We start from the raw sequence: 26,374 nt of genomic DNA, 5'->3' as shown, positions 1-26,374 counted from the left end.
TATATATATATATATATATATATATATATATATGTATGCATGTGTGTATATATATGCATGTGTGTATATGTATGTGTGTTTGTCCCCCTAACATCGCTTAACAACCGATGTTGGTGTGTTTACGTCCCCGTAACTTACCAGTTTGGCAAAAAGAGTCCGATAGTATAGGCTTACAAAGAATAAGTCCTGGGGGCGATTCGCTCGACTAAAGGCGGTGCTCCAGCATGGCCGCAGTCAAATGACTTGAAACAAGTAAAAGAATACATCTTTTAAATAGTCTTTAATTTTTATTATTATTATTATTATTATTATTATTGATCTGCATCACTATGAATGAGAAAGTGATATTAAAGATGGCTATTGTTTAAGGTTTGTTTATAGTTTGAAGTAATACAAGTTCGAACAATTAATCCATTCTAAAATTCTAGGAATCTTCAGATCATGATTTTGTTAAATATAGTATTGATTAATATTGGCATTTCCGAAGATCTGTCATTTGCCATTACTACAAACATAGTGATTATGTATTTATAGGTGTATGTGTAAAATGGTACGTGTGCTGAGCTTGTTTTATATATAATAATATATGTCATATATATATTCATACATACATACATATATGCATATACATACACTCACGGGAGAAGGAATCGGATTAAAATAAAATATATAAACAAGTTGTCATTGGTTATCTGTATCTGTCTATGTGCATATATATATATATATATACATACGTACGTACATGTACATATGCATACGCTCACGGAAGAAGGAAACGGAGAAAAATAAAATACATAGACAACTTGCCATTGCTGATCAGTATGTGTATATGTGCACATGCATACATACATACATACATACATATATATATATACATATACATACATACATATATACATATATATATATCCATACATATCCATGCACGCACTCATGCACACAACTACGTGTATATATGATTGTGTATGCGTGTGTGTGTGTGTGTGTGTGTGAGTTTATAAACATACATACATACATACATATATATATATATATATACATACATATACATACATACATATATATACATACAAGCACGCTTGCACTATACACATACACAGAATTTTATCGAGTAAATATAAAAAAATATTGTTAGGAGAGGCAGACATTCCAAATGTGTTACTGTCAGAGGCTAATTATTGTATAATACCTATCTAAGGGACGATTTATTTATGTGAAGGGATCATTCGTTGTATAAGATAATTTGGTTAATATTATGATGTGGCTAACAGCAAGTGATAGTTGCGATTATTTAAGCAGTGTTACTGCTGTTGTTGGTAGTGGTGGTGATGGTGTTGTTGTTGTTGGTGGTGTTGTTGGTGGTGGTCGTGGTGGTAATGGTACTCCTGTTGTTGTTACAATTGCTACGGTTGCTACTGTTACTGCTGCTTTTGTTTGTGCTGCTGTTGTGTGAAATGTTGTTGCTCTTCTATTTGCTGTATCTTATCCAAGTTACTAGTGTTGCTATTGTTGTTGAGGCGGGGGGAAGAGTCTGCACTTTTTCTTAACTCCCTTTTTTGCTCTTTCATTTTTCAATCAACCTCTCACTCACACTCTCTCTTTTTCTCTCTCTCTCTCTCTCTCTCTCTCTCTCTCTCTCTCTCTCTCACTTTTTCTCATTCTTTCTCCTCGGCATTCTCTCTCATCACTCACCACTCTCCTCCTCCTTCTTCTTCTTCTTCTTCTTCTTCTTCTTCTTCTTCTTCTTCTTCTTCTTCTTCTTCTTCTTCTTCTACCCCTTCCTCCTCTCTCTACTCTGTCTCTCCAACTTCACTTCGTCTTATTGGTTCACACATTGTGTAAAAATTATATTCCCTTCACCGTAAGAAATTATTCTGCGCAATCTTGAATTAGAATCACTGCTTCGTCACTTTAACCATTAGAGTTCGAATCTCCATCGGTTTCAACACGACCAGGGTACCGCTAATGGGTATGCGGTCGTCATATTCATCTAAAAGTAAAAATGAGAAACATTGAAGATTCGAAACGTCAAATAATAAAATTTAAAAAGAAAAATATAAAAACAATCCTAACATGGAGACTTATATTTAAATGATCCCAGTATGGAAAAAAGCATTAGAGTTAGTATAAATGCTATATGTTATTCTGCAGATCTAAAATGTTTCTGGAAATCTTACGTGTTCATCTTGAAATTCTGGAAATCTTACGTTATTCTCAAAATCTTGCATATTTTTCTGGAAACTTTATAGGTTTTTCAGGAAATCTAACATGTTTCTAGATATCTAACATACCTCTGGAAATCTTACGCTTTTCTGGATATCTAACATTTTTTTTCTGGAAATCTTAGATATTTCTCGAAGTCTTATTCTGGTAATCTTACACGTTTTCCAAGAAAACTTACACATTTCTCGAAATCTTGCATGTTTTTCTGGAAATTTCACATCTTCTGGAAACCTTTGATTTTTTTTCCGGAAATCTTAAATGTTTTTCTAACTCTTACGTTTTTCTGGAAATCTTGCATGTTATGCTAGAAACCTTGCATCTTTTCGGAAATCTTATGTATTTCTTGAAATGTTAAATAATTATTCTAAAGTTATTACGTTTTTCTAGAAGTCTTACAAGATTTTCTGGAAATCTTACATGTATTTCTAAAAATTTTACATATGTCTCGAAATCTTATATGTTTTTTTCTGGAAATCTTACATGTTGTTCTAGAAAGCTTACATCTTTTTGGAAATCTTACTTATTTTTGGAAATCTTACATATTACTGGATGTCTTACATACTTCTCAAAATCTTATATATTATTCTAGAAATATTACATATTTCTGGAAATTTTACATGTCCCTATCCCAGAGGATTATTATTTTTATCAGCTTAAAACGACAAAACGTGACTCTTATGATTTTTCATTATAGCCATCTACCCAACGCCCCTTTCTGTTTCTTCATTGTCTAGTTAACCATGACTCTTCCTTTATTACCATAATTTCTTTACCATTGTTCCACTTTAATAGTTTCTTTATCTTACGCTTTACCGTTAATTTTCTTTACTCTTTTAACATTCATCTTCCTTTCTATGTCTATACAATATCCTCCGGTGGGTTCCTAAAGTAAACGCTTTCTGAATTAGCAGAAACAATAAAACATCAAAGAGAAAACTATAAGAAAAAAATATATTACTCACCTCCAGTGTTGTCCGAGTTTTCTGATTTCCATTTCAGACGATTAATTTCCTCAAGTTTCATGTTGGCTCCAAGAGTCATTTCTCTGATTTTGACTATAGTGAAATCCTTCAAGATGTCCTACAATTACATATATTAAATTATAGACATAATAATAATAATAAAATTTATTTAGTCCACAGACAAAACATTCTACTTTAGAGTTGAATAAATTTTATTTATTTCTTAGGTGTAAATCTGAGAAGGGAATCTGTTGAGTAAAATCATAATTAACTGATCCTCATGTATTCTCTTTTACCCTAAGTCAGGAACTTTTTATCACCCCTTCATATATATATGAGTTTGTGAGTGTATGTGTGTGTAGAGAGAGAGAGAGAGACAAAGAGAGAGATAAATAGAATTGATTTCCGTGTATTTCAGTTAATCATGCGTAAAAATCCCTATTGTTATGGTTTTTGTACGTTCTCCCTGAAAAAATAATGTAGTTATTTTCAATTTTTGTTCATCCAATGTGTTTAAATTCAATTTTGCCACATCTACCTAAAAACTGACATCAGTGTATTTCAGTTTTGTCGTGCGTAAATATCTTTGTCGTTACAGTATTTGTATATTCTCCCTACAACATCACTTATTTTAAATTTTTTGCACTCCGTCTATTTAAATACACTATTTACATTTCTCCTTCTATCGAAGAACGTTGTGCATACTGTCTTGCATGCGTACGCATGACCACTATGAGTGACATACAGCCGATAAGCCTCTATTACTAACCAATGAGATTTCAAACATGCCACTGAGCGCTCATGCGTTAGCAAAGGCTATCCCAAAGCAGCTCAAGTTTTTTTCACTAGGGTTTTATGCGCTCAAACGGGGATTGTAAGTTCTGTCTACAAACTGAATTCCTTGTCTTTCTCTATATATATTTATTAGCTTAAAAGTCACCCATTTGGGCAGCTATTAAGCTAGCTCCTGTGGAGGACGATTCATTGGGATTTGAGCCCAATAATGACACTTCATGCATTGAGTACATATTAAATTTTATTACACTTACTCTTTTACTCTTTTACTTGTTTCAGTCATTTGACTGTGGCCATGCTGGAGCACCGCCTTTAGTCGAGTAAATCGACCCCAGGACTTATTCTTTGGATGCCTAGTACTTATTCTATCGGTCTCTTTTGCCGAACCGCTAAGTTACGGGGACGTAAACACACCACCACCGGTTGTCAAGCGATGTTGGGGGGACAAACACAGACACACATACACAGACATACATATATATATATATATATACATATATACGACAGGCTTCTTTCAGTTTCCGTCTACCAAATCCACTCACAAGGCTTTGGTCGGCCCGAGGCTATAGTAGAAGACACTTGCCCAAGGTGCCACGCAGTGGGGATGAATTCGGAACCATGTGGTTGGTAAGCAAGCTACTTTATTTCATTAAATTGGCCATTAAGGCCTTACAAAGAGGGGACAAACAAGGACAAACAAACGTAAAGTAGCTGCGGGCTGGACACGGACATTAATGAGATGAGGATGATAACAAAAGGTGAATAAAAATGAGAGAGGCACCGACGCCCGCCGATCGATAACCCCACGAAAACATCGTTCAATACAAATCCAATAAAAGTCAAAAATTCAATGGCAGTTCAATAAAGTTCAATAAAAGTTCTTTTTAAAGATCTAATCTTCCTCATCCGGGCCTCCAAGCAATTGTCCCGTCGCCATCAGGAGATCTCGCAGTGGCAAGCCCGAAAGAAAGTAAATAAAATCCTCTTTTTGACAGGTCTTTTCGACCTCCATGACTTCACTATGATTTAAGACCTCCGCAGCCACCTGCGGAGGCCAACGTGGATGGTCTATACATGCCCAGTCGTAACGCTCACGGTCAAATAGATCATCCAGACACTTTTCAACGGGCCCTCCCTTGAGGTAACAGAAGATATACTCCGTTTCCTCATCACCGGGAGGGGCCGTAACCTGCTCTGTCAGTGGGACAAATCCCCCTGACAAACTAAATAGAAAAGAACAGAAGACAGAGCAGAGAAAAGGAAAGAAGGAAGACAGTTTAAGTCAAGGCAACACAATTCCGGCCACCAGCAATACCTATAGGTATTCCAATAAAGGTATTCCAATAAAGGTATTCCAATAAAGGTATTCCAATAAAGGTACTCCAAAATAAAAGTATTCCAGTAAAGGTATTCCAATAAAGGTAATCCAGGGCCACAGGAGCAGAATTTTCACAAATTTTTCGGAGGCGAGATACGCCCTCAAAATCAACAATTTTCGCTAAGTGAGACACAAAAAGTTTTCACAAGACAAAAAAGTTCTCAGTTCGCCGTTATGTTGACTCGACCACGCCTACCAATAACGACTAACGATAAACACAATTTGCTCACTGAATGAGCAACAACTTAAAGCCGCCGAAAGCAAACGGAACTGCCCCAGAGCTATACGAATTTTACTGACAAAAATTGAAACACAATAAATCACACACAGCTCAAAAACCAATTCCGCCCACCTCGGTCGACTTCACTCAAAGTTGCTTTTTTTTGGGGCTCAAAGTCAAAACAAAAATTTTCGCTACTGTGGGCAAGCGAACCCGCCTCCCACAAACAGCGAATACAAAATTTGTTTGTACAACGAACACACAAAAAACTCGCCAAGGAAAGCGAAGATGCCACACTGCTGGACAACAATTTACTAAATAAATAAATAGAAGCAATAAATTGCTGCCCAGCTGAGCAACAAAAATGACTTACCCCGGCGAATTCTTCAATTTTTCCTTCTTTAGACAGAGCCGAAACCCATGTCTATCTTCGTTAACGGCAAGTAGCCAGTCTGACGCACATGCGCAGTGAGCAAACCGGAAGTAAGCTAGCTACTTACCACACAGCCACTCCTTGACCAATATTTTTCAAGTAATGAACAATTTACATCAAAACAATGATATAATATGTCGACTTAGAACTTATTGCAAATCTTCATGATAAATAACATTTTTTGTCTTCCCATTCGGGGGTCAGTACAATTTTTTTCTGTCTAACCTCTTTCTTTCTCCCTCTCTCTTTTTCTCTCTCTCTCTCTCTCTCTCTCTCTCTCTCTCGTTCTGTTGATTGTTTTCAACCATCACTATCACCAGTACCACCGCCATCGCCGCCACAACTGCCATACACACACCATTCAGACTTCTGACGCCATCACCATCAGTAACTTTGACTCCACCCACCTTCCCCTCCACCACCACTGTCTATCACATCCCTTACTATCACCGTCATGCTTGACCGCCTCAGCTACCATCACCACCACCATCATCATCACCGTCACCTCCGCCTCGATCTGTGTGCGTGTGCGCGTGTGTGTATATGTGTGTGTGTGTTTGTGTGTGTGTGTGTGTGTGTGTGTGTGTGTGGTAACGATTTTCTGCATAGTTCTCGTCGTCCAAATTCCACTTCAAGATATTGATTACAACGTAATTTTTTTTTTCACATACGTTTAACCGGAATACATGAAATGCTGCTACTTTGTACAAATCATGTGCAATCGATTAATAAGTGCCTCAAAAAAATGTTATTTAATTTGTGCCGGCACCTTGGGTTCTTTTAGCAAAATCTATTCTGATTTAAGCATTCAGTCTAGGTACAGATATCTGGCTTGAAATTATCATTCCTTCCTTTCTTCTGCAAATCTCCGAAGCCCTTCTGTCTTGAATGAATATCTATCAATCTATCTAGCTGTCTATATATATATATATATATATATATATATATATATATATATATATATATATATATATGTATGTATGTATGTATGTATGTATGTGTGCGTGTGTGTATGTGTGTGTGTATGTATGTATATATATATATATATATATATATATATATATATATATATATATATATATATATATATCTGTAATATAATATGTGACAATTATTCGGTTGCCATGATAAAACTCCGAGTTTCAGATGTCGGGGTGGAAACCTGCACCGGCATCTCTTCAGTCATCGAGGCAATTAAAATATGCTATAATTTTAATTGTCTCGATGACTGAAGAGATGCCGGTGCAGGTTTCCGTCCCAACATCCTAAACTCGAAGTTTTATCATGACAACCGAATAATTGTCACATATTATATTACAAATAAATTCCTCTATTTACATAATATCGAGGTCTCTTTCATTCTTTTGTTGTCTTACCATCACTATTAATATATATATATATATATATATATATATATATATATATATATATATGACATATACCTGCAGCGTTTTCTCCTGGAGCAAATTGTGATTATTTTTTTCCCTTTTTTATTGTGATTTTATTTGTGTTCATTGCTGTAAAGATAGACCGATAGTGCTTGCAATCAATATTCAGATTTCTAACAATTTTCACAAATTCTGAACCAACAAATGCTTCTCTACGCCAGTTATTCCTTAAATGAAATTTTACCAACGCAACAAAAGAAACTATACATTGGATAGTAATGTCTTTTGATAGCAATCAATATATTTAGATAAAATTTGTGACGGTCACGATTAGAATTTCCTTCCTTGTTGGATTGCAGAGTCACAGTTGACCTGAAGGATTAACGATGTCACTTGCTGGAGCTTAGAATTAAGCTACCGTCGTAGGGGGGGGGGTCGTCAAAATAGAGGAAATCATATATAACATAACATATGACGAAGTAAATCTGAAATAAAGACAAGAATTAGAAATAGAGGAATAGACAGGTTTGAACCCTGCTACTGTTTGTTGGTTAACTGAGATACGATCTACCTGTATATTGACGGTAACCTCTCTGTTCACTTCATGCTTTTCATAAATGTGTTCGAGACGAATGAGGATGTTGTTCTGGTCGTATTCCTCAAGGGTCAGCAAATGGATCTGGGGTGGCAGGGATACTTTCAAAGCAGACATCTGAATACGGATGAGGGAAAAAAGAAAGAAGAAAAATAGAATAAAGCAACTGAAAAATTATTATGAATTCCTCAGACTATTTTTCAATGAAGCGAGCAGGAAGTTGATGTGACGTTCGTGACTTATACTCATACGTACGTAAAAATAATCTTCTTCTTATATTGATGTAGTTGAGAGTAGATGAGTACTGGATAACCATCTCAGAGGAGATGTTTCGTGTCCAACCACCAGCATTGGGCTGAGTCCATGATCATAATACTTAACTATCAATAATCCATTTATCCCAGGTACAAAAGCGTATTGTAGTTCACTGAACAATGTCTGTGATCAAGACATTTATCAACAACACCATATACCTAAATGTACGTAGGTAACACAGTGTGATATAGTTCACTCTACTGTGTTTATGACCAAGACATTTAACTGTCAAGAAATCCATTTAGCATGACTGTTAGAAAGAAGCAGTGTGGTATAGTTCACTGTACACATTCAATAAGTAAAAGAAAACTTAACCATCAACAGCCCAATCTAGCTAGATTAGTTATAAGCAGGTACCATAGTGACATATAGTATACTGCACTATGTGCATGACAAACACGGTTAGTAGTCAACAACACAATTATCTTTCTGCATAGTGAGATCTTGTTCACTGTGGTATGGCCAAGACACATAATACTCAACAACACAGCCTATCTAGCCGCATGTAGGCACCGCAGAACCACATCATGGAATAATTCACCAATCTAAGACGTGCCGTTGAGGTAACGGCAATGTGGTCTCTCGATCTGCTAAAAATAACAGCCAAACCTCCTTCTCTACTGTCATAAAAAAAAGGATACATAGAAAATATAAGCCAGATGTACAAAAGTACTAACTGGCCCTAACTCGAATACCTTCGGCCACAGGTCTGCCCGGTTGGAGTTGAATTAAAACTTAAACAAAACAACAATATCCGTATGCAGACCTTTACGTTCAAGAATTTGGCTGTAGTAGGCCAGCCCCTTATCTAGAGAGAAGGTTCTGTCTCATTTACGCAGACTACTTCATAAATAGAATTAACACCAGCCACATGGACTTTATCACCCGCGCGCGCGGAGATTTTCAGTTTAAATGTTTCTGTTGTCGAAGACTTATCGTTTTGTCAATGGACCCTGAAATTGTTCACAAACAGCAGCAGTAAATTTTCTTCAGCTGAATACACGTCATTGATAGGTTAAAATTACCCGAATTTGACAACTTTAACACGAGATAACTCCTAAAATACAAAATTTTGCCAAAAAAGTTAAGAGTCAACCCTGTTCTACATGACATTCTACCAGTATCCGAAGTTTCAAAGTGTTTAGTTTTAAAAAAATTAATAAAAAAATCTGTACGTTAAATTGAATAGATCCCACATGCATACATACATACATACATACATACATACATACAAGTATACAGATGCACACACACATACAAACATATGCACACACATATATAAACACACATTCGGGTATATTTGTGAGAGAACATACTGGCAAGCTAAGCCATCCGTATTGTTTAGCGTTGAAAAAACATCGGAATAAAGAGAAAAAAGAATAACCAAACGTTAAGCATTTTATGGAGCGAGACACTTCTACATGGAAGCATATTTTATTTTGTTTTTTTTTTTTCTTTTTCCTCATAGAGCTTTAGAAGTTTAGAAATCGAAAGAAGAGAAAATTCTTAAAGTCTACATCCTGTTTTAAAGAAGACACTAAAGAAGAAATAAAGAATCAAATTAAAAAGAGAGGAAACGGGTAAGATTAAATTAAGAACGGCTAGGTTTGTCAGCTAATGGTTCTGTGAAATCTGAAGAATACACTAAAGAATTTCTGCAGAGATAAAGTGATGAATGTATAAACTTCGTAAAGTTGATAAATTCGTGAGCATTGGCGAGAGATAGAGGTGTGTGTATGGGGAAGAAGATAGTGGGAAACGAGAGAGAAAGAGACGATAGGTTTTACACAATCCTGGATGACTTAGGGTTAAAAAAAAAACGCTATGCATGTACAGGATCAAGGAGTATATCTACGTGATTGTTCAATATGCCAGAAACAGTAGCCAAATATCCTTTAAATTGTACATTAAAAATGTACACGTTATATATATATATATATATATATATATATATATATATCATCATCATCATCATCATCTTCGTTTAACGTCCGCTTTCCATGCTAGCATGGGTTGGACGATTTGACTGAGTACTGGTGAAACCAGATGGCTACACCAGGCTCCAATCTGATTTGGCAGAGTTTCTACAGCTGGATGCCCTTCCTAACGCCAACCACTCAGAGAGTGTAGTGGGTGCTTTTACGTATCTGTGTGTGTGTGTGTGTGTGTGTGTGTGTGTGTGTGTTTGTCTCCTGATCACCGCTTGACAGTCAGTGTTGGTGTGTTTACATCCCCGTAACTTAGCGGTTGGTCAAAACAGTCCGATAGAATAAGTACTAGGCTTAAGAAATAAGACTTGGGGTCGAGAAGGAAACCTTTCAAGGCGGTGCTCCAGTATGGCCGCAGTTGATGACTGAACCAAATAAAAGAACGTGTATGTGTATTTGTCCCACACCATCGCTTGACAACCGGAGTTGGCTTGTTTTCGTCCACATAACTTAGCGGCTCGATAGAGACCGATAGGATAAGTACCAGTTTTTAAAAATAAGTACTGGGGTTGATTTGTTCGATTAAATCCTGCAAGGCGGTGTCCCAGCATGGCTGCAGTTCAAAGACTGAAGCAAGTAAAAGATAAAAAGACAAAAAAAAAATGAGAACAGCGGGAAAGAGAGCGAGGGCGATAAAAAAAAAGATGGAGAGACTGAAATAGTCGTTTCTTGTAGGATACTAGAAACACGTCATCAAAGAAATGATAAGAAGGCTGTGAAGAAAGAAAAAGATATGACAAGACGAAAAAGTTAGTGAGAGGTTAGCAGCGTAATGAACAGCTTGAAACTGAAGGGGGCAACGTGCGTTCTTCTTATGTGACCGATTGACCTACTAGAAATAGCATGTCAAGCCTCCATTAAATCATGCTCAGTCGTCTTAGAAAATGAAACATTTTGGATGAGTTCGATTCTCAGCGACGCGTTGTGTCCTTGAGGAAAAACACTTTATTACACGTGGCTCCAGTCCACTCAATTGGCAAAAATGAGTAGTACTTGTATTTCAAAGAGCCAACCTTGTCGTATCCTGTTTGACGCTGAATCTCCATCAGAACCACTTCAAGAGTACGCGTGTCTGTGGAGTGCTCACCCATATGTGTGTTAATTTCATGAGCAGGCTCAACTGGAACCCTTGCCGTCGTGACCGAGGGAGTGCCAATAATTATTGCCTATAGTAGAAAGGATCATAATCTTAGAATTTTTTTGATGCACGACTGGTACTTATTATATCGACACCGAAAGGATGAAAGGATAAAAGTCAACCACAGCAGAATTTGAACTCAGAAAGTAAATACGGATGAAATGCCGGCAAGCATTTTGTCCGGGATACTAACAATTCTGCCAGTTTGCCACCTTCATACGCTACGCTAATAATAACTTTTTCTACTATAGACACAAGGCCTGAAATTTTTGGGGAGTGGATAGTCAATTACATCGACCCCAGTGTAAAGATTTTGCTAGCTTGCCGCATTTATGAGCTAATAATGATAATAATCTTTTCTACTTAAGGCATAAGGCCTGAAATTTTAGGTGAGCGAGGTAGTCGATTACATCGACTCCAGTGTTTCACTGGTACTTATTTTATCGATCCCGAATAGACGTAAGGCAAAGTCGATCCCGGCGGAATTTGAACTCAGAATGTAAAGACGGACGAAATGCCGCTAAGCATTTTTTTACCCGGTGCTGTAACGATCCTGCAAGTTTGCCGCCTTTGTGAGCTAATAATAATAATAATAATAATAATAATAATAATAATAATAATAATAATTATAATAACAACAACAATAATCCTTTCTGCTGGAAGCACAAGGCTTCAAATTTGGGGGAAGGGATTAAGTCGATTACATTGACCCCAGTACGTAGCTGCTACATAATTTATCAACCCCGAAAGGATGAAAGACAAAGTCGACCTCGACGGAATTTGAACTCAGAATGTAGCGACAGACGAAATACTGCTAAGCATTTCGCCCGGCGTGCTAACGTTTCTGCCAGCTCGCCGCCTTACTACTACTACTACTTCTCCTCCTCCTCCTCCTCCTCCTACTACTACTACTACTAATAATAATAATAATAATAATAATAATAATAATAATAATAATAATAAGGATGATGATGATGATGATGATGATGATTTGTTGTCGCTTACGACGTCGAGGGTTCCAGTCGATCCGATCAACGGAACAGCCTGCTCGTGAAATTAACGTGCAAGTGGCTGAGCACTCCACAGACACGTGTACCCTTAACGTAGTTCTCGGGGATATTCAGCATGACACGTGACAAGGCTGACCCTTTGAATTACAGGCACAGCAGAAACAGGAAGTAAGAGTGAGAGAAAGTTGTGGTGAAAGAGTACAGCAGGGTTCGCCACCATCCCCTGTCGGAGCCTCGTGGAGCTTTAGGTGTTTTCGTTCAATAAACACTCACAACGCCCGGTCTGGGAATCGAAACTGCGATCCTATGACCGCGTGTCCGCTGCCCTAACCACTGGGTCATCGCGCCTCCACTATAATAATGATAATAATAATAATAATAATAATAATAACAACAACAACAGCAACAATGAGCTTATTTTATATAGTGTCATGGTACACTACAGTTTGTCGGCAATGTAAAAGAGGAGGAAAAAGCGACAGTAGTCAATCAAAAGAAAACAGCAATGACACTAATGGGACTTTACATGCCAGTAATCAAAATTATAAATATGTATTTTTTTTTTAATTATTTTGAAAATTTGATTATAAAAAATTACGAAGTTCTGAACCATGAAAGATAACTTTTTTGCTATTTAGCAAATCATATTCCTCTACTCTCAACATTACAGGAATACACAACTTTTTATTTATATATGTTCCTATATTAACTAACAGATGCCAGCAAGGGGCTAAATTTAGGGTTTAGGGTTACATTTAGGATTAGAGTTAGGTTTAAGGTTAGCGTTAGAGTTAGGATTTAGGGTTTAGTGTTAGTACAGCGCATCGCAAAATTTCGTAGTAATGTTGTTTTCTTTTATTGTTATTCATTAAATAATGATTTCAAATTTTAGTTCAAGGCTATCAATTTCACTGGAAGGGGTCAGTTGATTAAATCGACCCTAGTGCTCAACTGTACTTATTTTATCGACCCCGAAATGATGAGAGGCAAAGTCGACCCCGATGCCATTTGAACTCGGAACGTAAAGTCGGAAGAAATGCCACTAAGCATTTTCCCGGAGCGGTACCGATTCTGCCAGCCCTCCGCCTAGTCTTTCATTAAATATTGTCAACTATAACGGTTTTATACGTTTTATATTAATTTCTCAAAAAATGTTGTTGCATTTGTCGCAGACGCTTTTCGAAATTGGGAAAAAATGGCCAAGGCACTTTCCATATTGCAATAGTGTTATCAGAATAGATTAATCTCATTGACTAAAATTACAAAGTTTTAATCTTTAAAGGTTCGTTAAATTTTTCATTATTAATTTCTCGAAAATACAGTTGTGATTTTTGTAATTGGCATGCAAAACTACATCTGTATAGAAATTTTCAATAATATCAGTCACTGTGCGCCAAACGATAAAGATCCTCAACAAGCTAACGAAATAAATAAAACAGAAGGAAAGACAAGAAAAAAAACATGAATGACTAAATAAACAAATAAATAAGATTATACTAAAACGAATAGAGAACGAAAATAAAATAAAGAGAACGTGAGAAAAAGTAGAAAAGAGGGAGAGAAAGAAAGAAAGAAAGAAAGGAAAAATAATAAAACTAAGAAAATGGCGAAGAAATAAATGCAAGTGAGATTGAATTAGATCATGAAGCGACACCTAGTTGTGACCTGCCTGCATTTCAGGTCATGACATTCTTTGGTAAAGGATAATAGTTTGGCTGTTCTGATTGTGGTGGTGAAGGTGGGATGGAAATCACGTTCCAAACACGAAATGGGGAAAATTAAAAGCAGAGGTTGACGTTTAATAACGTTGTATTTTTCTTTTTCTTTTGTACTTTATCAGCAGAGCTTCTTTATATGACTAGGACCTCTCTATCGCTCTCCTTCTATGCACGCGCACACATACACACACATATATACATACATATATACAAATATGTATACGCATACACACACACACACATATATATATTATATAAGTGCTAGCATGCTATCTTAAAGGTAGTATTTGGCAATGAGATTATTTAGTGTATACTTTTGTATAAACCCAAGGAGATAAATAGCGAAACACACCAAAACAAAAGAAAAATGATAAGGAAGCCTTCAGCATTACTAACGTAGGAGATTCCTTGCTCCATGGGAAGCTTTCGTCCTTCAGTGTTTATCATACATATCACGGAGAATTTTCCCCCTACGCATTTACATAACATATGGTCGTTTGCTTGTGCACAGAGTAAGCATAGTTGCCAACGTTACCTTTCATATATATATGAATGTGTACATACACACACATATATATATATATATATATATATATATATATATATATATATATATATATATATATATATATATATATATATATATATAAATGAAATATTCAAACACTGAGATTTGAAGTTAGATGTCACTATTGTTCATATCATCTGTGGATAAATTCAAAATTTGATGATATCACCAGTAGTAGCATGGGTGGAACGCAGTTGTGATACCTTTAAGGAGCTATGAAATATAAATTTGCACGAAGCGTAATGATGCTTAATGAGCATCTACCTGCTAGAAATAAGAGCTAAGTCTTAAATAATCCACCGTAGCGCACCAATATAACAGAGAAAAACAGTATGCGAGGAAAACAGAAAGAATTAAAACATTTAACAGCACAAATAAAAATATTATGCAATTAGGGATATCCACAAACTAGGTTTCGGCTTTTGGTTATTCAACCTTGAGCCTCGTCAGTGTGGACTACCAGTTTAAATCCATGACTGTTCACGTTAGTCTCTGACTGTGCAACTGGTTTTGTTTTGCGCCAAAATCAGAGCACATGGTGCGTAAAAATATATAAATGAAATATTCAAACACTGAGATTTCAAGTTAGATGTCACTACTGTTCATATCATCTGTGGATAAATTCAAAATTTGATGATATCACCAGTAGTAGTATGGGTGGAACGCAGTTATGATAGCTTTAAGGAGCTATGAAATATAAATATATATATATATATATATATATATATATATATATATATATATAAGATCGTGGGTAAGGCCAAAACAATGCGAAGTAAATGCAAGGTAAATCACGAGAAAACAATTATGTGAATTAACGTAGACTAACCTTATATTCAGTATTTCGGGCTTATGACTCCATTTTCAAGAAATTGACGAATGGTGCCGATGTGTGAGTGTGTGGACACTCCAGACGCGCTCGCACACGCGCACATCGGCACCATTCGTCAGTTTCTTGAAAATGCGGTCATAACCCCGAAATATTGAATATAAGGTAAGTCGACGTTAATTCACATATTTGTTTTCTTGTGATTTACCTTGCATTGTTTTGGCCTTACCCACGATCTTTTATACAATATATTCTACACAATGCTTCATAGTAATTATTCCATCATATATATATATATATATATATATATATATATATATATATATATATATATATATATATATATATATATATATATATATATATATATATATATATATATATATAATGGAATAATTACTATATATATATATAGTACACACTTCTTGATTGTTTACCATTTATTTTTCTATGCTTTTCCACCGGCTGTTTTGCTTGTCTGTTTTTAGTCATTGCAACGTCTGCCCCCTCAACTCCCGTAATAGACTACTGCACTTTTCGTCCCACACTTTCCGGATATATTTCCGTTCCACACTATTTAGATACGTAAATGCGATGATGCATTTTTTTTATTTATGGTCTATCTAAACAGTTTGTAAGCTTGTTTTCTTCTTTGTTCCTTTTTCTACATATCTTTTACCTTTTTTGTTTTTACTTGCTTTAGTCATTAGACTGTGGCCATGCTGGGGCACCGCCTTTTAGTCGAATGAATCGACCCCAGTATATATTTTTTGTTAAATCTTGAGTTTCCGTATATATTTAAGACTGCAGACTGTTGTGATATGACGCTGCCATATCTAGCAGACTGAATGATCAAGAAAACGTGTCGGCAATGGCGTAAGTTACATTAACGCTTGCTCCATTATCTTGGAACACATTGGTGTTGCAAGGTAAAGACCGAGAAAAGACCTGTTGTTAAATGTAGCAATATTGCACAGATGTTTTTGGTTCTGCTGAGACCATATCAGGAACTGTTCAGAATGTAAGATGTCACAGAATAAGTTTATGTCTATACCACAGACCCTGGTCGACAGCATTTCTATATTACAGCACTCCAATAAGAGTCGGGGTGGAGATTTATATGTCGTCACTAGATTTGCTAGAAACAAAAACCAAATCCCCCTGACTTATCTATTAAGCAATGCACGGTAAGTAGTAAGGGTGCCGAAGGAAGGAAATACATAGGCGTTTATGGGTTTTTCTTTCATCACTGGATTTACTATGACACAAAAGGTAAAGGATTACAGTTATGTTTATTTTTACTGAATATAAGTAATAAACCTGCATTTTTTTCCTGTTACCGTAGTTAGAGATCTATCTTTTATCTTCTACTTGTTTCAGCCATTAGACTGCGGCCATGCTGCGGCACCACTTTGGGAAATTTTTTAGTCCAATGAATCGATCCCAGGATTTAATTTTTAAGCCTGGTGCTTATTCTATCATTCTCTTTTGCTGAATCGCTAAGTTACTAGGACGTAAACATACCAGCACCGGTTGTCAAGCGGTGGTGGGGAGGACAAAGAAAGACACAAACACACACACAAAAGAAATCCGTCGAGCATATACATATATATATATATATATATATATATATATATATATATATATATATATATATATATACGACAGGCTTCTTTCAGTTTCTAAATCCACTCACAAGGCTTTGGTCGGCTCGAGTCTATAGTAGAAGACACTTCCCTAAGGTGCCATGCAGTGGGACTGAACCCAGGACCATGTAGTTGGGAAGCAAGTTTAGTATTAAATAAATTAAATGTAAAAAAAAAAAAGACTCCAAAGATTAGATGGCATATAATTGCCGGTATATCTGACCTACAGGATGATCTGACATAAAATCTATTATTTTACGTTCAGTAGTTGTTACGATTAATGTCGCGTCATATTTATTTTCCACTTCGTCTTGCTACTTTTTCAATCAATTCTATATCGACTAGTAATAATTTATACATTCACATTGACTAAAAGATGCGTAAATGCGATGAGCAGCAATGCATTTTTTATGGTTTATTTAAACAATTTGTAAGCTTGCTGTTTTTTGTTTTGTTTTTGTTCAGTTTTTATTTTTTTAAACTTTTTTCAATCATTAGACTACGGCCATGCTGAGCACCGCCTTTTAGTCGAATGAATCGACCCCAGTACTTACTTTCTTCTTAAGCCTGGTACTTATTTTATCGGTCTAATTTTTGCCGAACCGCTAAGATACGGGGACGTAAACACACCATCACCGATTGTCAAGCGGCGGTGGGGGGCAAACCCAGACACGAAGACACACACTCACATATAGATATATACATATATATACGATGGGCTTCTTTCTGTTTCTGTCAACCAAATTCACTCACAAGACTTTGGTCGTCCCGGAGCTATAGTAGAAGACACTTGCCCAAGGTATCACGCAAATCTTTTTTTGTTTTGCTTCGTTTATTTCCTAAACCGTATTATTCCTTTCTATTTCCGCATGCAGTTTTCCAGTACTAGAAAAGTTAAAGGTAAATTATCATGTTTTACTCAGAGTATCAGTTTGCCATAATCAGGCCCTTTCTAATGTCTTCAAGAAAACAAGAACAACACCATAACAACGACAGCATCAACAACAACAACAACAAATCGCCATTATTCTTAACAATAACATCACAACTATTAGCTGCACATATTCTTGTTCATCGTCGTCATCATCAACGCTGTCGTCGTCGTCGTCGTCGTCGTCGTCGTCGTCGTCGTCGTCGTCGTCGTCGACATCATTGTCATCATCATCATCATCATTATCAACAACAACAAAAAAACGACGACAATGTTGCAACTACATTCCTTTTCCTCCAGCTTTTCCACTTCTCCCTCCACGTCCTCCTCCTCCTCCTCCTCCTCACTGTCACCATCCTCATCCTCATCCTCCCCCCTCCTCCTCCTCCTCCTCCTCATCATCATCATCATCAACGACCTCAATATTATACCGACACCGCCACTAAACGTTTCCGCCATTGTTTTTCAATCTGTCCATTCAATATCGATTTCCACCAGTGACCATTGGAAAATGCTTTTTACTTTTTTATTTTTATTTTTAATGGTCATCCAATTACCATAGCAACACTTAGTCTGCCCGTCTATTGTCCAGCTCAGCTGTTGCTATACTATTAACGTCCCTCGTTTACATAGGACTTTCTATTATATTTCATTTTATTTTATTTCTTAATTCTATTTCTTCACATTATTGTTGACGTCCTTTTGTTGTTGGTCATTATGTGTTTCCAACAGCTTCATGCGAGCTTTCAGCTACGCCACCAGATGCACCTCTTTCATTACTGAGCTGTGTACAGCAATGTCTTTTCTTTTTTCTTTTACATTTGTCTTTGTATGCTGGCCTTCATTATTTGTTGTTACTGCCGTTGTTGTGTTGTTCAGTAAATGTTAACGTCGGTGGTGACAATTTTATTTAGTGCTGAGTGTGTTTAGTACATGTTGTACATGTAATGCGTTGTACCAGTTGGTGGTTGTGCAGTGTATGTTCTGTGTTGCTGAGTGGCTGCTATTGCTGCTGCAGTTGTTACTGTTACTGCTGTTGCTACTGCTATTGTTGTTGTTGCTGTTGTTGTTTAATCAAAGCCAGCTCTGATTGAGCACATCCACGGCCTATGATCAAAGGTATTCAAGCCATTAGCATTTTCATTTTATTTTATTTTATTTTCGAAAATAGGCGTAGGAGTGGCTGTGTAGTAAGTAGCTTGCTTACCAACCACATGGTTCCGGGTTCAGTCCCACTGCGTGACACCTTGGGCAAGTATCTTCTACTATAGCCTCGGGCTGACCAAAGCCTTGTGAGTGGATTTGGTAGATGGAAACTGAAAGAAGCCCGCATATATATATATATATATATACATATACATATATATATATATATATATATATATATATATATATATATATATATATATATATATATGTATGTATGTATGTGTGTGCATGTGTTTGTGTGTCTGTGTATGTCCCCCCAACATCGCTTGACAACCGATGCTGGTGTGTTTACGTCTCCGTAACTTAGCGATTCAGCAAAAGAAACCGATAGAATAAGTACTAGGCTTACAAAGAATAAGTCCTGGGGTCGATTTGCTCGACTAAAGGCGGTGCTCCAGCATGGCCACAGTCAAATGACTGAAACAAGTAAAAGAGTAGAATAGTATGTCTTTTCCAAAATTATTCGATGTGTTCCTTTTATTTCTGAGACGGTAGTTTGCGATTTGAGTGAGATTTGGTAATTACTTCTAACAGGTTGAGTGGCCACATAGAAACTCCCTTACCAACTCGAACTTCCTTATGTATTATTGGATGTTAAGCTATACAAAACATGAATTTGTATGCAATTATTACTAATATTGTTTGTTTTCTTTACATCAACAGTTAATCACTATATCATCCATCCTATTTCTTTATTGCCCACAAGGGGCTAAACATAGAAGGGACAATCAGGGACAGACAAAGGGGTTACGTCGATTACATCGACTCCAGTGCGTAACTGGTACTTAATTTATCGACCCCGAAAGGATGAAAGGCAAAGTCGACCTCGGCGGAATTTGAACTCAGAACGTAACGGCAGACGAAATACCGCTAAGCATTTCGCCCGGCGTGCTAACGTTTCTGCCAGCTCGCCGCCCTTACTACAATCACTATATCATCCATCCATCCATCCATCCATCGTGGGGATAGAGTACTCAAGTACCTCGTCGATAAGATCCTATAAGAAGTAACTGTCATTATACTTTGCGGCTGGATTCCCAATAGTGATCACTTGAGGCTATGAATACTATCCAACCATCTCATTCATGGTCTACCCATAAGTCTCCCGCTGGCTGCCTTGGCTTGAAGAATCCATCTTCCGATTCTTCCCTGAAACATTCTAATCATATGAACATGGTACCAGGCTGTGACCTCACAATGTGGAGAAGTAACGGCTTGTCCTGGTGAGATTCCCTGGTCTTCGAGTTATATATTTTGTCGGGAGATTCTTCGGCGGAGCCCCATTTCAGCCGCTTGTTTAGATATTACTACGATATCTCTGGTGTCAAAAGTTTCATATTACATCTTGTTACTGTTGACTATATTATTCCATCGCAGTTGTCATTTATTTACTGCTATATCATAGTTTACTACAGTCACATCATTGTTGCTCTTTGTTTACTATCATAACACACATGACTAATGTCAAATTATAGTTGTCATCTGTTTATTGACATCAGAATTGACTTTGGTGACGTGATAGTAAGCAATTTGCTTACAATGTCACATTTTATCCATAGTCAATTGTTATAAATCTCCACTCCGGTACACGCAATTGAATCATTATTTAATTAAGACAGCCATGCATGTATCATACTCAGTGTATGCACACCGCCAATCACCCAGTTATTACAGTATTCGTCCTGAGGTAATAAATATCTCTTATGGACTTGCTGTGTTAAAAACACAATATATATCAGAGATGAAAATTTGTTCCAGCAGCGGCTAGCGAAAGCACCAGATGCTTTTAGTGGGGCGATATTTCGTTTCCTCTGATATTTATTGTGTTTTTAACATAGTAAGTCCAGGACAAAATACTACAGTAACTGTCTTATTGATAGCGTTTATATTTTAAGTATGATTTATAGATGGCTATTTTAAATGTCCATTGTTTCTGATAGTTTTCGTCTACTTACCGTTACATCGTATTTGTCATCTGTTATTACTCATATTAATACATGTCGATATACTCCTCGTAAACATATGATTGGTCTATCCGGGAGAAGAAAAAGTACAGAGTAAACAAACAAGTCGATATTCTGATACAGAAGGGATTGACTCACCTCAAGGTTCAATTTGGATCGTCTGTTCCGGTTTATTTTGGCAAATGATAGAATTGGCTCTTTGTAGATGTCCAGGGCTTCTTGTCTGTGGAAATGTGTCGACTCTTCTACTCCATCAAATAACAGCCAATGTTTTCCTGTAACAATGAAATAGAGTAAACAGCAGTTACTACCACATTTAAAAGGACATATCACATTTGAGTTTTCATTTTAACAACCACAAGAATAGAAACTATAATGAGTAATGTATGCAAAGATGCATTCTCGCAAATAGGACTGTCACATAAAATGATCTATGATTATAACCGTTATATGCATATTTTACTTGTTTCAGTCATAGGACTCTGTTCATAATAGGGAACTCCTTTCAAGGGTTAAGTCGAAGAAATCGCTCCTCGTATTTATTATTTTTTTAAAAGTCTCATACTTATTCTATCGTTTCCTTATGCCGAATCGCTAAATTACAGGGGCATAAACAAACCAACACGGTTGTCAAGCGGCAGATGGTGGAGGAGACAACCACACACATATATACAACGGGATTCCACACAGTTTCCATCTACTAAATTCACTCGGTCGGTCCTAGTAGAAAACACTTGTCCAAGGTGCTGCACAGTGAGACCGGACTCGCAACCACGTGGTTGCAAAGCGTGTTTCTTAATCACATAGTTATACCCATGTATTTTATACATTGCAAATTGAGTTGCTAGAGCGTCGGATAAAATTCCTTCCGGCTCTCTGCACTTCATGTTCAAACTTCAAGATAAAATTTTGCCTTTCTTCATTTTAGGATCGTTAAATAAAAAGTGGATTGACAGAATTGTTAGGACGTCAGATGGGATGCTTTCAAAAACTATTCTGGCTCTTTGCGTTCTGACGTCAACATTTGCATAAATTTGCGATGAAACTGATGATACTGATACTAAGGTTTATCGATCCTAGCCTTTCCCTTGACAAATATCAGTGGTATAGACAGAGAAAACTTGCATGTATGGACAACTCTAGGTCTAATAAGAACGACTGGAATCTCATATCAATTTCTTCAGTAAATCTATACATTTTCTGCAGCAGTGTTTCTAGTTGTTTGCCATCTGCAGTATACAAGAGACTGTTAAGATACAAATGATAGTTGATTGTCCTCATTTAAGATTTATATCTGCGTCCGGTCTCATTTAACATTACGATTGAAGATACTAGTACTAGGCACAAGTGAAGAAAAAAGATACTGGAATATTTTCTATGGAATATTTTCTAATCGAAATGGAGCAAATTCTTCACTCTTTTGTCTGCGTCCGTAAAATTGTTTGCTATATACTTATGACATGTTTATTATTGACTGCGTCTTATTCATGGTTAATGTTTCCATGATCCACATATGGAGAACAGTGCAAAAAACGTCTGGTAATACATCCATTCTATGTTCAGATCCTTCTTCTTCTTCTTAAGGCGGTGAGCTGGCAGAAACGTTAGCACGCCGGGCGAAATGTTTAGCGGTATTTCGTCTGCTGTTACGTTCTGAGTTCAAATTCCGCCGAGGTCGACTTTGCCTTCCATCCTTTCGGGGTCGATAAATTAAGTACCAGTTGCGTACTGAGGTTGATCTAATCAACTGACCCCCTCTCCCAAAAATTTCCGACCTTGTGCCTAGAGTAGAAAAGATCTTTCTTCTTCTTATAGTATTCAGTTTGACTTTTGGTGATTATTGTCGATTTTTACTGCCATATGAGGTTTTGCAGAATTCTTTCCCTTCTACTGGAAATAATTTTTTTTAATGATGGGTGTTTATCCTCTGCAGTATTATCGCATATAATGAATTGTATATTGCAGAAAAGAACGGTGTGATTCTGTAGTTTTTAGGCTTTGACAATTAAGATCACTTTTCCTCTCTCTGAACCAGTTATCTATCGACTTCATCAGTATTTTATTAAACGTTTCTAATAGTACCTTTAGTTCCCTCTCTTGGACAGTTTAACCAGAACTTTCGAGATTTTATAATTTTTTATTCTTGGCATCGTGTGGGCTACTTACGTTTCGAGTTCAACTCCTACTAAGGGCGATTTTGTCTATCATCCGGGTTCAATATAATAAATTAGAGGTGAAAGACTGGAAGTCGATCTAATAGAATAAGCCTCTTCGCTAAATTCTCTGGCGTTGTGCAGACAAAATCCTTAGAAGTATTTCTTCGGTTCTTTACGTTGAAAACCACCGAGGTTAACTTTGATCGACAAAATATAGCTTCAGTCAAATATTGGAATCCATGTCATCAACTATCCCTTCTCTTCAAAACTGAGGTCCTTGTGCCTAAATCAGAAACGGCTTCTATCATCATCATCATCATCGTCATCGTCGTCATCGTCGTCGTCATCATCATCATCATCATCATCATCATCATCATCGTCATCGTCACCGTCGTCGTCATCATCGTCATCATCATCGTCATCATCATCGTCGTCGTCGTCGTCGTCGTCGTCGTCGTCGTCGTCGTCGTCGTCGTCGTCATCATCATCATCATCATCATCATCATCATCATCATCATCATCATCATCATCATCATCATCATCATCATCACGGTCTTGGAACATAAGACTGGTTCATAAGATTCGTTTATATCACATTCCTTCTAAAACAAAAAAGTCTGTCAACTCTCTTCTGATCCCCCTAACTACAGCCGAAGCTTAACATATAAGAAGTAATATATAAGTGACCTATCACACTACAAGTGAGATGTTTTTGTAGTCCTAGATAAACCCTCATTGAGAAAACCGATGATCAAAGGCCTTACACCTGCGACTATACCGTCTTATTAGAAATATGCAGGACTGCAATAACCGATATGTCATTACTATTTTTAAAATAGCAGGTTGTGATTTGAGGGAAATTTAACTGATTTCTAAAAGGTCATATAACAGCATAGAGGTTTCATTGTTAGCCAATAAGGACTTGGTGCTATACAATGTAATACATTATCGATGAGTATGTTGCAGTGTTCTATGTAAAGGCAACAGGCAGCAGACACACAACTTACCTCGAACAATCAATCCCATTAAACCATCGGAAGTCTCATTTAGTGGTTCACCAACTCCAAGTCTATCGTCTTTGGTTGTTCGACGGTGAAGCTAAAATAAAGGAGTAAGTGTTTATTAAAATAAGTTTCATTTTCAAAATTGTATAAAATCTTAAAAGAGAATTTATTTTTTCTATGAAACGCTTGTTTCAAACTGATGACCATTCTGGTCCAGGCTCTGTTGATATCGCGAAGCAATGAAATCTCGAACATCAAGAAACGGTTGATATTTTGTGCGCATTCTCGTTCAATGACTGCCTTCCAATTCGTTGACTGTTGCCGGTCTTGCATTGTATCCCTTAAGTATCCCTCTAAAATGCCTTGTGATGTGAGGTCCAGTGACCACGCAGAGTATTCTACCGAAGCTCTTCCTCTATTCCAACTGTTTTCATGCAAGTGAATATGTTTAGTTTAGTGGTTAAAGTGTTAGATTTAAGAAAGTAATGTAACGAGTTTGTTTGTCGGACAGAGTAGTGTATACTTTTCCTTCAGCAAAGTACTTCATTTCATTTTACTCCAGTATATTTGGCTGGAAATGAGAACCAGCGGAATCTGGAAGCTATCCGTGTAACAAACTCGGATCCTGATCTGAGGTACGGATAATCTTGTACTCACCGCCTAAAATGTCCGGTTAAGCTCCGGCCTTGTGGGCCGGTAGACTCGAAATTTTTTTAACTACAACCATTGTACGAACAAAATTCTTTCTCCCTCCCACCCCTCTCTCTTTCGATATATATATATATATATATATATATATATATATATATATATATATATATATATATATATATATATACATATATTTAAGCGATGGTTTTTTTGGTAAGCAGTGTTGATTTTTACAATTCTGTAAATAATAATAATATCTTATAAGCTTAAAGCTTATAAGCGATCACCGTGTAATGACTAAGGAAAATAGTGTGATATTGGGGCATATAAGCCCTCGACGAAAAAAGTAGGGTTTTCCGCACGCTTGGGGCTTTGTTTTCGCGACAAGTGTGTACGGAAAACCCTACATTTTTCCGCATTAAGCATATAAAATATTAAACGAAGGATAATGCTAATAATATAGCCTAAACAGGATAAGCTACCCCTATTTTGCAGAAAAAAGTGTAGTCGGCCAGGCCAGGCCGCCCACACTTTTTTTCTGCAAAATAGGGGTAGCTTATCCTGTTCAGGCTATATTATTAGCATTATCGTGCGTTTGAGAATTTGCTTATGCTGTTCAGGCTATATTATTAGCATTATCCTGCGTTTGAGAATTTAAAATCACTTCTTTAACTTTCTAAGACATCTCAACACTTCTAGAAGAAAACTTCGTTTGTTTGTTTACGTTCATCGTAATTTGAATTTATATAAAATATTATTATTATTTACAGAATATATATATATTATCTCCCTCCCTCTCTCTCTCTCTCTCAGCAAGAAGGCGAAAAGGAGAAGGGCTTGAAGCATTAACTCTTGCACTTCACCACGTGGCAACTGAACTCATCAAACACTTCTACAATTTCGACCGCAATAGACTAAATGCTTGCAACACAGATCATCCTCATTTTCCTCTGATTCTGGGCTCTTGTATTGACTACGTACCAGAACCCACGATCACTGTCTCTAACGTGAGATTCAACTGCATGTTGGACCAATGCATTTACTTAGCCAACAAAGGAGTCTCTACGCTGTAGTTTAACCTTCAAGAAATGGCAACCACAACTTCCTCAAACCATTCCATACCACTTTAAAAATGGAACGAACACTTGAGACTGTTATCTCAGATACCTCTAAAAACAACACGGGGTGGTCATGGCTGGAGTGCCAGTGATCATAGGCCTGTATGGTTAGAGTTGACTTCAGGTTCAAGAACA

At 36.8% G+C, this 26,374-nt stretch overlaps 1 protein-coding gene across 1 annotated transcript in view; it reads right to left on the bottom strand.

Moving 5' to 3' along the window:
- Window positions 1–1,567: 1,567 nt before the first annotated feature.
- Window positions 1,568–26,374, bottom strand: part of LOC106880534 (lysosomal alpha-mannosidase) — a 173,035-nt gene continuing 148,228 nt past the window's right edge. The window contains exons 22-26 of the mRNA XM_089355518.1: window positions 24,474–24,564; window positions 21,449–21,585; window positions 7,971–8,111; window positions 3,186–3,303; window positions 1,568–1,990 (exon numbers count right to left, since the gene is read on the bottom strand). Coding sequence (XP_089211644.1) covers window positions 1,896–1,990; window positions 3,186–3,303; window positions 7,971–8,111; window positions 21,449–21,585; window positions 24,474–24,564 — 582 coding nt within the window. The 3' untranslated portion in view covers window positions 1,568–1,895. The remainder of the gene's footprint in view (window positions 1,991–3,185; window positions 3,304–7,970; window positions 8,112–21,448; window positions 21,586–24,473; window positions 24,565–26,374) is intronic.

The sequence above is a fragment of the Octopus bimaculoides genome, chromosome 7 (genome assembly GCF_046866305.1).
Source record: "Octopus bimaculoides isolate indiv1 chromosome 7, ASM4686630v1, whole genome shotgun sequence".
Lineage (NCBI taxonomy): Eukaryota > Metazoa > Mollusca > Cephalopoda > Octopoda > Octopodidae > Octopus > Octopus bimaculoides.
Note: the sequence above shows the minus strand (reverse complement) of the source record. Positions and strands in the feature narration are given on the sequence as shown.